The following is a 15,298-nucleotide window of genomic DNA, read 5'->3' on the forward strand; positions in this document are numbered from 1 at the left end:
AAAAATAGGAAGTTAAAAGAAGCAAACATGCTAATAATTGAATCAACTCCAATGAAGACGAATTATCTTCATAATTAATCTCAATTGGAAATGTTTAACAGCTCTTAGAGATTATAACATACTAATGCTTTTGCTATCTGTAACTAATCTAGGCCTCTACTCCTAGTAATAGATTACTTTAGTATCGTAGGTCCACCGTAAACTAGTTACAATTTCGGACATTAATCTCATTAGTGTACGCCAAGCTAAACTTTGTCTAGTGGTAAGGATTGTACCTTTCATTCTTGAGGGTTGGGGTTCAATCCCTACTAGTGACACTTTGAGGGTGAGGATCTCTTACCCTTCCCTCACTCTCAAAGTGTCTGACCCGCAAATAGTAAAGTCCCCACCCCAAAAAGGCAAAACCATAGAGATTATAAGAATGAACTCGCAACCTCAAATCCACGCTAAACTTTTTTGGTACCTAAGTAGAATGACAAATTAAGCATTATTCTCTGCAATTGTATACATACAAGTCCAGGCTTAATTAACATTTACAAACATCTAAGACGCAGAGGAGAAATGCCTTCACTAAAATATACATACATGAAGTACGAACTCAATCCGAAATTGACGATTTCTCATTCTCATTAACAGCCTTCGGCCATCTCTGAGATTTAACATTGACAAAAGTATTCCTTTTTCTTTTGTCCTACATTTTCCCTTTTTTTTCCTTGATATTTCTTTGTTTTTTTCTTTTGCCTCATACAATTTTCTCTACAATTGGGACTTTCATTTCGAAAGTCTAGCTAGCTGAATTTTCCTACTCAACCCCTGTTCATAAATGACATTTAGAATGGGATGAAAGCTAAATTCCTACACCTAAAGGCACGACAGATTGCGCCTGCCTTTCTCCTACAATTAACAGCCTATAAAAATTACAAGGTGAGAGAGAGGGGGGGTTACAGCTTCTGACTATATTTTACAGATGATTCTTTCATGGAACTATCAACATGGTGAATGCCGCCTCTAAAGCGACTAAACCATGACAACTTTATCTCACTAGCACCAGTACATTGATCTTCAGTTTCTTCCTTGTTGCTGAAAAGTGTTTGGTCTGAGCAGTCTAGCGAAGCCCCACATGCTAAGTTATAAGACTGGCAAGCTGAATAGCAGACTCTTAGCCTGTTGTCACCATCCATGTCGCACTTTTGAATTGAGATCTAGAATGAGAAAGGCCCCAGATGTTAGTTAAACTGATGCAGATATAGTAACAAATATTGCACATGTGTGAATATCTCAATGACAAGAAAATAAATGCTATCTACAACCAAAAAAAAAAAATTTATGCATATACTTGCTAATGCCAATTGAATAATTGAAGAATCACTTCAAATCAATAAAGGCTACAGATGGATGCCATGTAAACTGAAAGAAAATTGCTTTCATAAATCTATAGCACATAGAACGCCGGTAAACAAAGCTAATCCTATTGCATGTACCATGATTTTTTACGTAAAAAAATTTATTTACCTTGCATTATAATGATCTAATGGTTGAAATTTTGAAATAAATTCTTAGTAAGGCTTCTCTTTGTACAAGAAATCTTAAACAAATCCCCAATATTGTGCAACAAAAGAAAACTGCAAGTGATGCACTCACCTTTCTTTGTACAAGAAATCTTAAACAAATCCCCAATATTGTGCAACAAAAGAAAACTGCAAGTGATGCACTATCACCATCACCATCACCACATGAAAACCATCTACAAAAACCACATGTATCCTATATAATTCATCAACTGCAAGGTCACCCTAATTCAGCTACATACAACTTAATGACTGCCCGCTTATCCCGGCCCAATGTTATAGGACTGTCCATTGCAAGGTATGGGACTTGAGTCCCACATCAGTCATATGGGGGGTTCATGTGGGGTTTATATAGGACAATGGGCTCTCCTCCCCTTGAGCTAGCTTTTGGGGATGGCTCAACTATTGTCTTGTAGCACCCATTGGGGCTTGGGTCATCCTAATTAAGCTACATACCACTTAATGACTGCCCCCTTATCCGAGCCCATAGGCCCATCTGATATGTTTTTTGTAAGGAGACCACCACTTGATCCCCTACCCTGGCCCCTGATGAAACAAAACACCTCAACTCCGTCACTACTCTATGTTAAGCCGAAGACTACAATAGACCTTAGCTCAAAATCCTCCATCACATTGGTTTATGGCCTTAAGGGTCTCAAGCTTTCCTTTCATCACATAGGAATAATGATATAGAATCTTTTTGCCATCAAAAAGTCTCTAAGGCACATAGTATGATAGTACTATGTAGAATGTATCACATATATGAGTTCACTAGAACGGAGGGATGCAACAACCATTGCTCTTACTTATTTTTTGACGAGAACCATTCCTCTTACTTACTTACATTCTATACTACAAAGAGCAGCACATGTAGCAATTGGTCAAGATTTAAAAAAAAAAAAAAAAAAAAAAAAAAAAAAAAAAAAAAAAAAAAAAAAAACACTAGGATGGAAACAGAAGAGGGTGGCAAGTAGACTAGTAGAGGTTATAAAATAAAAAGGAAAGCATATGGGATTCAAACTTCGTATGCTCCACATATGTGTCTTTTTTTCATTGCTCTATGAAGCCCTTATAAAGTCATCAACATTATGACGGACAATCATCCTTCTCCTCTCACATCAAATTATATACCATAACATCTATGAAAATTTCATCATCTCAACGACTATTATCTCGAACTAGCTTTCATGCCCTCATAACTCCAGTATATCCTTCACAAAATCTGCCATAGAAAAGGCCATCAAATAATCTTTTAACATCTGAACCACATCCACGTGCCCCAAATAGGCTAACAGAGATATAAAATCACCCACGGATGAGCCAACTGGCACTGTCGCACAAGAGCATCATCTTATAGATGTATGGGCAGTTGGCTAGCAGTGCTGGTTTTCTCTGACAAGGAATGGTATAAATTTCAGTGGATAACTAGCCAATGGCGTATTTGGATGCATATAGCTGACATAAGTTTATACAATGATGGGATCTACAAATTTGAAAATTACAAAATACAATGATGGGATCTACAAATAAAATTAATACTTTCCTTCACATATGTTTTTCAAAAAATTAGCACTGAGACATACTAATAATACTTAAACTGTCTGTCATTTCATGCAAAGTAACTCTCATTTATTTATCATAAAATTAGCACTGGCATAATATTGACACACTCACTCAAAACAACTTTGATCTTTACATTTGCAGATGTAGAAATAAAAGATCCTGTAAATTTCTCAGCAAATGGAATTAACCATAATAAGAATGGGATTTGCATAAGTCATATTAACTAACAAACTTACCCAGCATGCTAGCCTTTTAGCAGCTTCATCACAATAACTGCTGCCAAAAATGTTGAATAACTTTCGAGCCCCACCTGGAAAGAGACGGTGATAGTTGGGCATGACAACCACCTCTTCAAGCTGCTGCAATATACTTAGTTCACTAGGAGCACAGTGTTTCCCCGAAAAATCATTTTTAAGGACGTTTTGGCAGACTGAGAGACTTGACATCAACAAAGAACTATTTTGGCATGTGTAGCCAGCATAATCAGAGCAACGGAACTCACAAACTCCATTGTCACAGACACCTCCATGAAGGCTGCATTGCTCATCACATACAGCTGCAAATCACATTCAAGTAAAATACAAGTTATAAGGAGGCTCTACTTAATCCTACATGATAAATTTTGCACAAATAACAGGCAATAATATCTACTAGAGTCTTGATAAATTTTTCGAACATATAGATGTAGCCGACACTGAAATCATAATCATGCGAAATTTAGATAGCTATTTCATTGCTTAATAGGCTAATTGCCACACATCAAACTAGAAACAACAACTATGCATGATGATATTGAGTGATGACAGTAATATGTTCTTTTTCAGCAAATCCAACTAATCAAAGTTTATGCTGCCGTAAACCCTTGCTCTAAATCACACAACACAAATAGCAGTGATCTTATTATGTTGAGGATCTTCAACATTACCTGTGGAACAGTCAACACCTGTGTATCCATTATGACACTCACAAACCCCATTATCAAGACAGTTGCCATGGTTGGTACAGTTAGTAGGACAGAGGCCTGCATTACGAAATTAGTATGTACTTTCAGAGGCATGGAAAATAAAATTTCAAACTTTCTTTTGTAAAGAAGACTGCAGAGGGCAAGGGGTAACTTACGTTTATTACAGTCATGGCCATGGAAGCCCAAAAAACAATGACACCTTCCATTTACACAATCTCCATTCAAATTGCAAGAACTGGGACATTGACCTGAGATCGAAAGTGATGATGTGCTGCAAAGTTCATGATAAGCAGGGCAAACAAGCTCACCTAAACAAAGCAACAATTGAAATTTAGGGCTGCAGAAGGAAAGAAAAGATGATTAAATAGTTACATACTTCACAAGTTAGCTGTGTGATTACCATTGAACCCAGGGAACTGAATGTGGCCACCAGCTTCAGGGCAGGCTTTCCATATGCCATCCACTGCAATCTAAGAGCATGAAAAGGAATATTATACAGCAAATTGCCTTGTCAAATAAAATGGCTATTACAAGATTTTGCAGACAGCACCCCATAAATTAGCTAAAGGGTCTACATAGGACTTTTTTCAATAAAAATCTTCCCAAAACTTTTAGAAGACTTCTAGCGGTGGACCATTGTCATGTATAGTACAAATAAAAGCTGAGGCAGGGAAATTTTATTATTTTTTATTTTGGAGAGAGAAATTGGGGGAGTGTGATATAGGGTTAATATACAGTATGTCTCTTATTAAGGTAGTCTAACCAGGCAAGTAAGACAATTATGATGTCAGCATGACACCAGCACACTCTTGGTAACTAATAAAGATTTAGCTAGTAGAGAAAAAAAATAAATAAAAAAAACTGATAATTAATTATGAAAGGGCAAAAAAAAAAAAAAAAGTGTAACTAATAGCAAAAATTGGTTACCTTTTATTATTTTACATGTTACCATTTCAGTGACATGATATATAATATTAGAAATTGGTTACATGTTTTTATATTAGTTTGCCACTCATATACGAGTATTAATTTACATTTTTTCTAGCTACCATTTTTGCTTCATTAATCATATAAGTAACATTACTAGTTACCCAGTAGGCAGTATATTGTCTTACCAAATAAAACTGTCTTGTAGTATTTTTTTTAGATTTTTTTTTATTGTAATTCAAGAGAGAGATAATGGGAGCATATCATGGGAAGGGTTTACAAGATTTAGCTGGAGCCAAACCAAAAGAGGAGATGCAAAGTCTATTTGGGACAAACCAAAAATTAAAATAAAATAAAATAAAGAAAGTATATATGGGACAAACCAAAAAAGTAAAAGTAGGAAGACTATAAAGGGATGGAGTAAGATTTTTGTCACTTGGAAAAAATATATTCTGTCAAATCATCTAGCTTCAAAAAATCTACAGCCCCTCCCATCCCTCCTCCTGCATCTTCTCTTGCTCTATTAGCCATTCCACCAATCACGTTGTAGCCCCATATCATTTTATGTACACAACAAATACAAGTATTAAATATCCCTGCCTTACCTCTAATGTCTTGTTTATACATCGATGCTGATAACAACCATTTCCCTGAGTCGTTGAACCACGTACAAACCCAGTTCGAACTAAAGAAGAGGCCATGCACCTACACCATGTTCAAGACAAAATTTAGCAGCTACAATTACTTAAATTTTTTATCTATAACATCTAGAAGAGGTTTCATGTCCACCACAAACGAGATAGGCTCATTAACAACACCATGAGCAAAATACATGACAAGATTCAGGCTCAAATTTAAAGAATAAGTAATACCTGGAGTTGCTTCCACGAACTTCTCCCAGCATTCTGTCAGGTGCTCTTGCACTGTTGGTGTCGGTACAAGACCCATCAGAATAAGCTACAAAGTATGTGCAATAATCTGCCAATGAAGACTGCCCACCTGCAATAGCCAAATCCAGAATATATGTTACAAACAAAAATTAAATGTGTAAAAACAACATAACTTGCTCATAGAACTCCTGGTACAGGTTACTCTTCCTCTTCAAACAGTCCCCCCTCCCCCCTAAAAGAGCTTTAAACTCCAAATATTCCACTACCATATCCTGAATTACAGAACTTTAACCATTTTGCTCTTGTAGATAAGTTATATATTAGTTTTTGGAATTTCCCCAAATTTGATGTACTCAGTCATTTGCAAAGGCATGGAATTGAGACTTTCTTGAGTTGAACCTAAGTGTAACCCTTGACCAATTCTGGTAATTCAAATCCAATCTTACTCTCTATCTAATGGGAGTAATGGCAGAGTTAAGATACCTTCTAAAAAATTACAGTCACTAATAATTTCTCCTACTCAGTTTCAAATGAGAAACAGGTCTTCAGCAGTTCTTACAAAATACCCAAAATTATAAGCTACTTCAGTTCACCCCATTTGAAGAACAGGCTCATGGGGATACCATACCAGGAATTTTTTTTTTCTGAACACTATATGAGAAATTTTAATCTTTCAATGCCCTTGTAAGATAATAAAAAACGAATTCTAGGTTAACTAGGTTGACTGAGCTCTAAGTTTATCATGATTGGTTTAAATAGTAGAGCTCCTTATTCCTCTCGTATTTAGAATTATATTTTGTTTCCAAGAGAAAGAATACAAAATAAAATACAGAAGGTGAATGTTTAGTATCAGAGAAAAGGCAGAAAAAATAAAGTATACAAATGCAATGTGATGCTTTTTATTATATTACATGCTTCCAGGGTTGTTTGATTAGGAGTTAGGGCATATGATTGATTTCTTATACTACAAGTAAGCTAATTTATTTCAACATTTGAAGCTATTTTGCATCTAACAAAGAATTCTCTTCCATGGTGATAAATTACATCACAGATTATTACCTTTCCAATAATTTCACTAGCAACATGATTAGGAACTAAGCACAAATGCCACTGGGCAGGAGGGACTATATGAGGGGAATATTAAAATGTAATAGAAGATCCATGTCATGGAAATACACCTTTATTTGCCTGTGGGAAGTACTGGGCCCACTGAGGGAGATCGCCAATATAATTTACAATGGGGCAGTACCCTTCTGCCTCCCTGTTATATGTACAACCTGACAATTGGGTATTGTTGCAATGATAAGCACCCTTCCATTGATTGCATGGTGAGGTAACAAATTCAGTGCCTTGATTGCGCCCCCAGTCAAGGCGGTCTGCCATGCTATAGTTGGCCTTGTACCATCCACTATCCTCCAATAAAGCCAGAGTCATTGTTGAAACAACAGACCTTGTATCTACAGATCCTGTCATGATCTCATTCATCAATAGTCTCTTCTCCCAATGCGAGCCTAAAAGCATATACAATGAACTATAAGTCACTGAACTGCAAAAATCTTAGATACATTAATGAACTTAGCACAAAAGGAATGTTTGCACTGGAGTACAAAAAAAGATTTATAAGATCTGCCTTATAGGAAGTACAAACAAAGAAAACAGTTGAGGGTTTTACAAAAGATGAATTACATTAGATTAGATATGGCAAAAGTGCAAAACTATTACATCCATGCAGTATCTTCTGACTTCAAATTTATATTACTAGTACTGCACTACATGGTTGGAAATAAGAATTTGGATTTTGGATGCCTAATTTGTCATGGCCCAGAAAATATATGGACTGTCTTATTAATGGACATGGGTATAGACATGGTCACATGGCATAAAAAAAAAAATACTTTCTCCATTTCCTTATACATGCAACTCACCTCATAGACATGCAATTTGAGGAAGAGATTAGATAGAGTATATGCACAAATTATTTAAAATAATTTAAACCGTAACATGACATAGTACATATTTTAATATTTTTAAAGACCCTTTGATGACAAGAACTTTCATAGTTGTTAAGGAATTTTAAATGTCTAAAATTCCTGAAATGACTACTTCTACCAAGCATTAATGTTTAAAAATTCATAGCGAACATTCTTGATATTATTGAACCTTGTACCCATGTAATCCCTCCCCCCCCCCCTCCCCCCTTTTCTTGTTATCTACTCTCTCCTCGCCTCCTCTGCATGCCACGAAATTCAAGATCAGAATTCAGTTCCAACTACCAACCTCTCTTATCTCATCATTAACATCCCATCAGCAATTCAATTGTTTGTATCTCTCAATCCAGATCTGCTGGCACTTACGATTCTTAGCTACTTCTAGTCATTTTTCTCACATCATTTATGACATCACCATTGGTGAAGCCATTGTCAACTCCCTCCCTGACTTTCACTATCACAGCCTATAACTCTTCTCATAATATATCTTCCACTACCATAAAATCCTGCGCTCCACAATGATCCCACCCCAGCCCTCTTTATGAATTAGTACTTCGACATCCAAATGTTATCTTCCAATTAAGCTTTGTCGTGCATATTAAGAAAACAAGATCTGGGACAAAAAGTGTTAAAAGAGAATAATAGATTTGAAAGTGGAAAAATAGGAAACTGTAGAAATTGTGAAATAATAATATAAAAGTAGCAAGAGCAACAAAGCAAGTGTGGAAATTGTGAAATTATCGGATTGATGTGATGGAAAGAGTATAAAAATAAGAGAAAGTAGGATTCCACTTCACACAGGGAAGAGACCAAGTGGACAATAAATTGGAACTAAGGGAGATATTTATATGGGGCTCCAAGTCCAAGAGCAGAGTAGAGAGTTGGGCAAGGATCTTATATCAGTAACATAACATGCTGTGTTAAAAATGGTTCTTTGTAACTTATTTTCCCATAAAGGTATTATAGCTTTAAATCCAGAAGGCAACACTTGATAAAAATAGAAAGGGTAAAAGACAAAAGAGAAGGGAATGACCTGATGTTCCTCGCCCACCACCATCTTCTAGCTCTAAACCAGTAAAGTTTTCAGAAAATGCCTACCAAAGTAACAGATATGTTATACACTAAGTCATAAGGCTTGCATAGTTGCATGCACAAAGAATTGAAAGTATAATCAAATACCCCATAATGATACCGCGCGTGCATTATAACACGAGGGAGCACCACACGTGTTACCATCCTTCCTAGCCTTTCATCCATATTATGTTTTGTGACCTGCAAACAAGAAGTGAGGCCAAAGTTACAGAAATTTACAGATAGTTATAGATATAGGTTGTCAATTAATGCTGATTATTTGCTCAGATAAAGAAGATTTTTCCTCAAAAATGGCGCATGTACACAACAAAGATCTAAAATCTGAACAGAGAGCCAATAGAGGCTTTAAATTGAGTAGAGAAAAATATGGCACTAGCATTAGAAAGGATAAGTGAAAATAAGGCAAGCGCCTAAGGAAGCGACAAATTGACCTTCCCAAATCGTCAAACTTTCAAAACTTTACCAAGCCTGTGAATAAACTATAATGCAATAGCACTACCGGGCAACAGGGCTTCAACTACCTAATAATAGATGCACAACTATAGTTCAATCGTGGAACAATCATGTTTTTGCAAGAAGCACCCTAATTTTTAAGTCTAAAAGATAATCACTCAGTTCTTATTAATGTGCACTTTGCTTTATTAAATTTTAGACATACCCCACTTTACTATCTAACCCCTCTTATCCCATAATAATTACACCTTTCCGCACAATCTCTTTATTCACCTTTCTTTTACACTTCCCCACCTTTTTACACTTTATCCTACTTTATCTAACATCCACTTATCCTGTTTCAAAAATAATTCATATAATGTATCAATATTATGATTATCAACCAAGTAGATTACACAAGAATGAAACGAAATTAAATGAAATTATAGAGTATTGACATCACATTTTACTTTCTCTGTTTTTTTTAATTTTTAGTTGCATCACTTTGGTAATTGCGGACTCCTAGGCAATTTTTGAAGAGGAGAGAGATAGAGAGAAAAAAAATAAAGAGAGCACATGCGACAGGAGAGAGAGAGAGAGAGAATTTATTAACTAAAAGGGAAAGTGATGCATCTAAATTAAAGCTTCCATTTTTAGAAAGTGATGCATCTAATAAAAAAATGAGGAAGTATTTTATTTCATTGGAAATTCCAATGAAGACTACTGGTAACATAAAGTGGCCGACCATTGGAAGCATTCTCTCATATTCAGTGGATTCCCCTCTCCAATTTCTAGTAAAAGAGGTTCAAACTATGAACAAAGGAGACCTAGCATTGAATTAGAAGGAACACAACACTTTTGCAAAGAAATTTCATTAGATCGATTAGGCCAGATCTAAGAAAAGTCATCAATCTTAAGCACAAGTACCATATTGGATGTTGGATTTGTTGTGTCACTGGAAACTAAATGGAGGTTCGGGATGTAAGAGATTCGTGTTCCCCTCATCAATGTAAATCTTTTGACAACTATTCAGCATGAGAAAATATGGGGCAGGATGATGAGAGTTTATCAGGAGTGACACTGGCTTGTCCATGGAATCTAACATCAGCTTTACGGAGGTCTAGGAAGGTTAAGAAACATGCTGATGATCTGGTTCTAAAATTATCTGTGGTAAACTCGAGAGTGTGGATACCTCTTCATGCACTTCTAACAGGATGTGTACATCTTTTGTCATCAGCAGTGCACAACACCATATCTTAATAGCCAAGGGACACCCCCCCCCCCAAAACACACACACACACACACACACACACACAAACAAACTTTTTGTTAGACTGAAAATTACCTGAGCTCGTCTTCTTTTCCGCTCATCACGAAAATGTGCAAAAGCATGTGGATCAAAACCAAGAACATGCATAACCTGAAAAAATAAAACCATAATAGGTGATAAAGCTTATTAATTTCTATCTCAAACAAAAATCAAAAGAAAGTTAAAAATCACTAACCTCGTGTATGAGAGTTGCAGAAAGTAGTGTTTCAGCTTCTGCAGTCAAATGGCGTGGAGCAACATTTACGTGGCCTTCAAGAACAAGAAAAAAGTAATTTATCACTTGTCAAGAATATAGCAGAGATACATCAACCCAATTACCCAATCCCTATGCCAGATCATGTATGGTAAATCTACCTGCAATAGCACGGCCCCACTGATCCCGCTCACACGCCACAGCCCATGCTAGTGTGTTTCCAGTTGTTGGCCTTGTGGTTACCAAAAGAACCAAATCTGCATCAGCAATACCCTCTGAAAGGACAAAGTGAAATATTTTTGTCATGAACCTTAACAAAAGGTTGACATAATAGAATCCATTCCTGACACTGAATGCCAAATAAGACAGAACCTTCTACATATTCCCTTGGTAGCTGTACACCTCCATCTTGTCCGCATGCAGAGTATCCACTCAGTCGCAATTTTCCTCTAACAGGCTCAACGGCTAGGGCTCTCTGGAACCAGTCAGCTGTCTGCCCCAGAGCCTGCCCATCCATTAACAGGCATATTTATTACTTGACAGGTCCATATGTAAAGATTGTAAACTGAGTAATACTTAAACCGAACACTTCTGAAATGAACCTAAAATTTGTTAAAATTGGGAAACTTGCAAGAACAATGAACAATTTTTTTGTTTCTAAACAATTTCCAGCCATAGGAGGTTGTGATTGTTACAATGGGGGTCAAGCAATTATATAAAACCCAGAAAACTGAAATCATTGACCCCAAGCTCAAGCCCAGTAAGTACTTGGACTACATCATGTATCCCAATTTTCCAAGCTCCCTATTGCTTCACTTGAGCACCACCCAAGTTTTAACAGACAGGCTGCCCTTATCTTAAAAATCACTACAGCTAATAAAACATACATGATCAACAAAAAGATAAATCGCATTGCAGTGTACATATGCACACCACATTCTGTAACATTAGGCTTGTGGCATAAAATGAATCAACACAATCCATGTTTCATATAGAGTAAGAATGGAAAACAAAATGCATACCTTATGCAGGCGATGCTTTTTGTCACCTCCAGATATATCTTCCAAAGTACAATTATACCAGCAATCCCCCGAAATTGGTGGATCAACATTAGGATTACAAAAAGGTGTTCCTGGAAAAGACGTCATAGGAGGCTCCCCAACCTGATCAACCAAGATACAACATACAAGACAAGAAAATCAGCAAAAGCATTCCACTATTATGCACATAAATGCAGCTACTGTTCCCAAACCTCACCTTTACAATGTCCCCAACACTTTGGCAATCTCTATCAGGAGAATGACCTACTGCATCATAATTTAAAAATATTCTAATTGGCCACTTCCCATCTTCAGATTCTGGCATGGATTCCGTCATACCTAGCAAAGCACGGCCCTTGCGGCTGAGAGACTCAGTGAGACTAGGCTCCTCATACACTTGAGGGGTAACAGAATAAACCTGGCGACCAGGTCGCCTCCGTTGTGCAATAATTTGATCATGTATACAAGAATGTGAGCTAATACTTTTCACTTCCCTTTCTTGCCCTTGCTGTTGAAGCTGATAATCTATGGACTCTGCTGAAATTGAGAAAAAACCCAATACCAAAACAATCTGCCACAGTAAAACATTAGCCAATAAGCAACTTACACGACAACTGTGAATTGACAATTAACTAAGCTGCTTCACTATCCAAAACAAAATTCAGTGACCTCAAATTCAATTGATTAGAAATTAAACAAAAAGATAGAACTTCCCTTAAAATAAACACTTTTGTCACCTAAAATGTCACTCAAGAATTGCAAATTAGACACACTATAAGTTTAACTCCCTTTGTCCACGATTAATTGTCACTTTGATTGTGTAATTTGAGCTAATAATGACACAATTAAATCTTCTAAGTCATACCTAGTAGTACTTTTTTTTTCTCTGAGTTAAATTTAACATTAGTAATCTGTTTAATACATAAAAAATTAAGGAAATAATGTAAATAAAGTATAAAGATCTAATAAATGTGGAAATTTGAGTATTATTTCATTACTAATTTCCAATCAAGCCAAAAAATTAAACCCCCATTTGGAAAAGTGACACAAACTTACCATATATTCACATTAATTTTCCAAAAAGAAAACCCAAAAAAAAAAATTGCAATAATTCCAATAACAAAAACCCAGTATTCCATTAATGTAATCATTCTATAATTACAAATTAGATAACATAAGATGTAAAAACTTACCTCGAAAAGAATGACAGCAAATCTGAAACAATGAACAAATCGTAACCCAAAACATGGAGTTTTATAAATCATCACCTCCATGAATAATTTCACTAAAAACCCACTTTCCCATCAAAAATCCAGCGCTTTTTCGATCGAAACGCGTACCCATAAAAATCCCAACATTTCAAAACTAATCCCAAGAACAGGTAGAAAAAAAGACTGAAGAACAAATCGTTGTAGTTAATTGATTTTAAAATAATTAAATTAAAACCCAAAAAATGAAGGTAAGATATTAAATTTTCTGGGGAAAAAGGGAAATGATGAAGTAAATTTGAAGACTGAAAGACTGATTCTTCCTTCTTTTTTCTGGGTTCAGGTGAGGTGGGGTTGTACTGTGGAGCTACCAAACGAGTGAGAGCAAAATTTTAAGAAAATAAAATAAAAATAAAAACAAAACGGATATGTGATATAAATGTGAGTTTTATTAATTTTTTTTTTTTTTTTTATTTTTTGGAATTGGGAAAGTTTTAATTTTTAATATGGAAGGTTTTGGTTGTTTGTTGTTGGATAATGGTGGTAATGGATTGTGGAGAAATGATATAAAGTCGTTTAGCGTAGGTGAGAAAAAGGGAGACTATGAAAGGTTAGGTTATGGTGGGTAGACAATTATTTGTTTGTTATGGAGTATTATATTTCAATAAAGTTAGCAATTGGGTGAAAATATCATGGCTTATTGATTATTGGATCCTCCTAAATTTTAATCGGATTTACTTTTTTTCGTTCATATAATCGTGTAATATCTGTACTTCTGACATTCTCAATAGGTAAGGGGAAAAAAACATTAGGAGACCCTATTCTTGAGGAAAACACTTAATGCATTGAAAACAATATTGGAAAACAAATAGAGTTATTACACGGAATAATATATGGTTATCCAATATATTGTCAGTTTACTTATTTATTGATGTGACAAATATTACAATCATCAAATTGTTAAAAAGGAAGCAAATATTTATGATTATATGAGCAATTAGCCATGGATCTACCCACAATCTTTGCAATGAATTGATAATTTGAAGATTGTTCCTTTTGATGATAATATTTTCTTATTCACTCGCATTTGCTCGACAAATCTCTATATGATGAGTTTTAACTTCATTCATAAAAGCTTTTGTGTTACTAGATTAAAATGTGTGCTTGTTATTATTGTTCTAAAGGATGACGCATATTGTCGTTAAGTTGTCACGAACAGAACATTTTAACTTGAGTAGTTTGAAGAAGTTATAGGATGATGGATTTCCCATGCCACAAAAAAAAAGGTTAGATATTTAGATAGGGGTGGATAAGAGTGATTGGTCTCCTAAGAAAGGATTCAATGGAGTGACAGGTAGTACTGTGTAAGTTATATATTATCACTCATTGAACTAACATGAATCACACTCTTCTATAAAAAATTTGGGATCTCAATATAAAATATAACAGAATTTTGTTCTTTCCATAGAAGATTAGAATCATGGAGGTCATCCAAATTTCAAATGTAATCCCTTAATTTTTTTTTTTTTATATTCCTCTGAATTACTCCATGAACTAATCCTATTGTAGATTTTATTATAAACTGATTGTTGGCCCGAGCAATGCCCAGATCATATAATATTATATAGTATGGGATTATAGATAATATCAAAATAATTTCACTTTTCATTGCAACTAATTATAATACATTAAAAAAAAAAAGTTTACAAAAAGTCTAATTAGTGATTTGGATGATCCTACAATTTTTAATTTACAAGATGAGAGTTTAATATATTGAATTGACAATTGATATTTGCATCTAATTTTTTGGCTCTACATGTTTGAGAGGAATTGTTTTCATAACATAAATAATAACGCAAAGTATTGGGTGCGACAAGTCGCACCCAATGTTTCATTAGTCTAGACTCAAGAAGGTATAAGATCATCGTCATCTTCTTGCGTTGAAGAACAAGTTTCCACCCAATAACAAGTTGGTGGTGGTTACGGCGAAGGGGAGGAGCGAGGTCATCCATGGCGGAAGAGAGAGACAGTTTAATTGCTTGAGATTCTAATATTTTAACATATCTTTCATATATGGCCTTTATATTTGGTATTTTTCTATAA

The 15,298-nt window shown here is 35.3% G+C and overlaps 1 protein-coding gene across 1 annotated transcript; it reads right to left on the reverse strand.

Moving 5' to 3' along the window:
- Nucleotides 1–473: 473 nt before the first annotated feature.
- LOC145614733 (uncharacterized) lies at nt 474–13,729 on the reverse strand. The gene is made up of 17 exons (XM_081669803.1): nt 13,181–13,729; nt 12,205–12,558; nt 11,970–12,110; nt 11,320–11,452; nt 11,109–11,222; nt 10,930–11,003; nt 10,770–10,844; nt 9,080–9,172; nt 8,934–8,994; nt 7,091–7,423; nt 5,895–6,021; nt 5,628–5,727; nt 4,496–4,565; nt 4,251–4,403; nt 4,057–4,152; nt 3,368–3,687; nt 474–1,202 (listed from the first exon to the last, which is right to left on the reverse strand). The coding sequence occupies exons 1-17, from the start codon at nt 13,259–13,261 to the stop codon at nt 942–944; spliced, it is 2,586 nt and encodes an 861-aa protein (XP_081525929.1). The 5' UTR covers nt 13,262–13,729; the 3' UTR covers nt 474–941.
- Between the last annotated feature and the right edge of the window lie 1,569 nt (nt 13,730–15,298).

The sequence above is a fragment of the Chenopodium album genome, chromosome 25, assembly GCF_948465745.1.
Source record: "Chenopodium album chromosome 25, dcCheAlbu1.1, whole genome shotgun sequence".
Classification (NCBI taxonomy): domain Eukaryota; kingdom Viridiplantae; phylum Streptophyta; class Magnoliopsida; order Caryophyllales; family Amaranthaceae; genus Chenopodium; species Chenopodium album.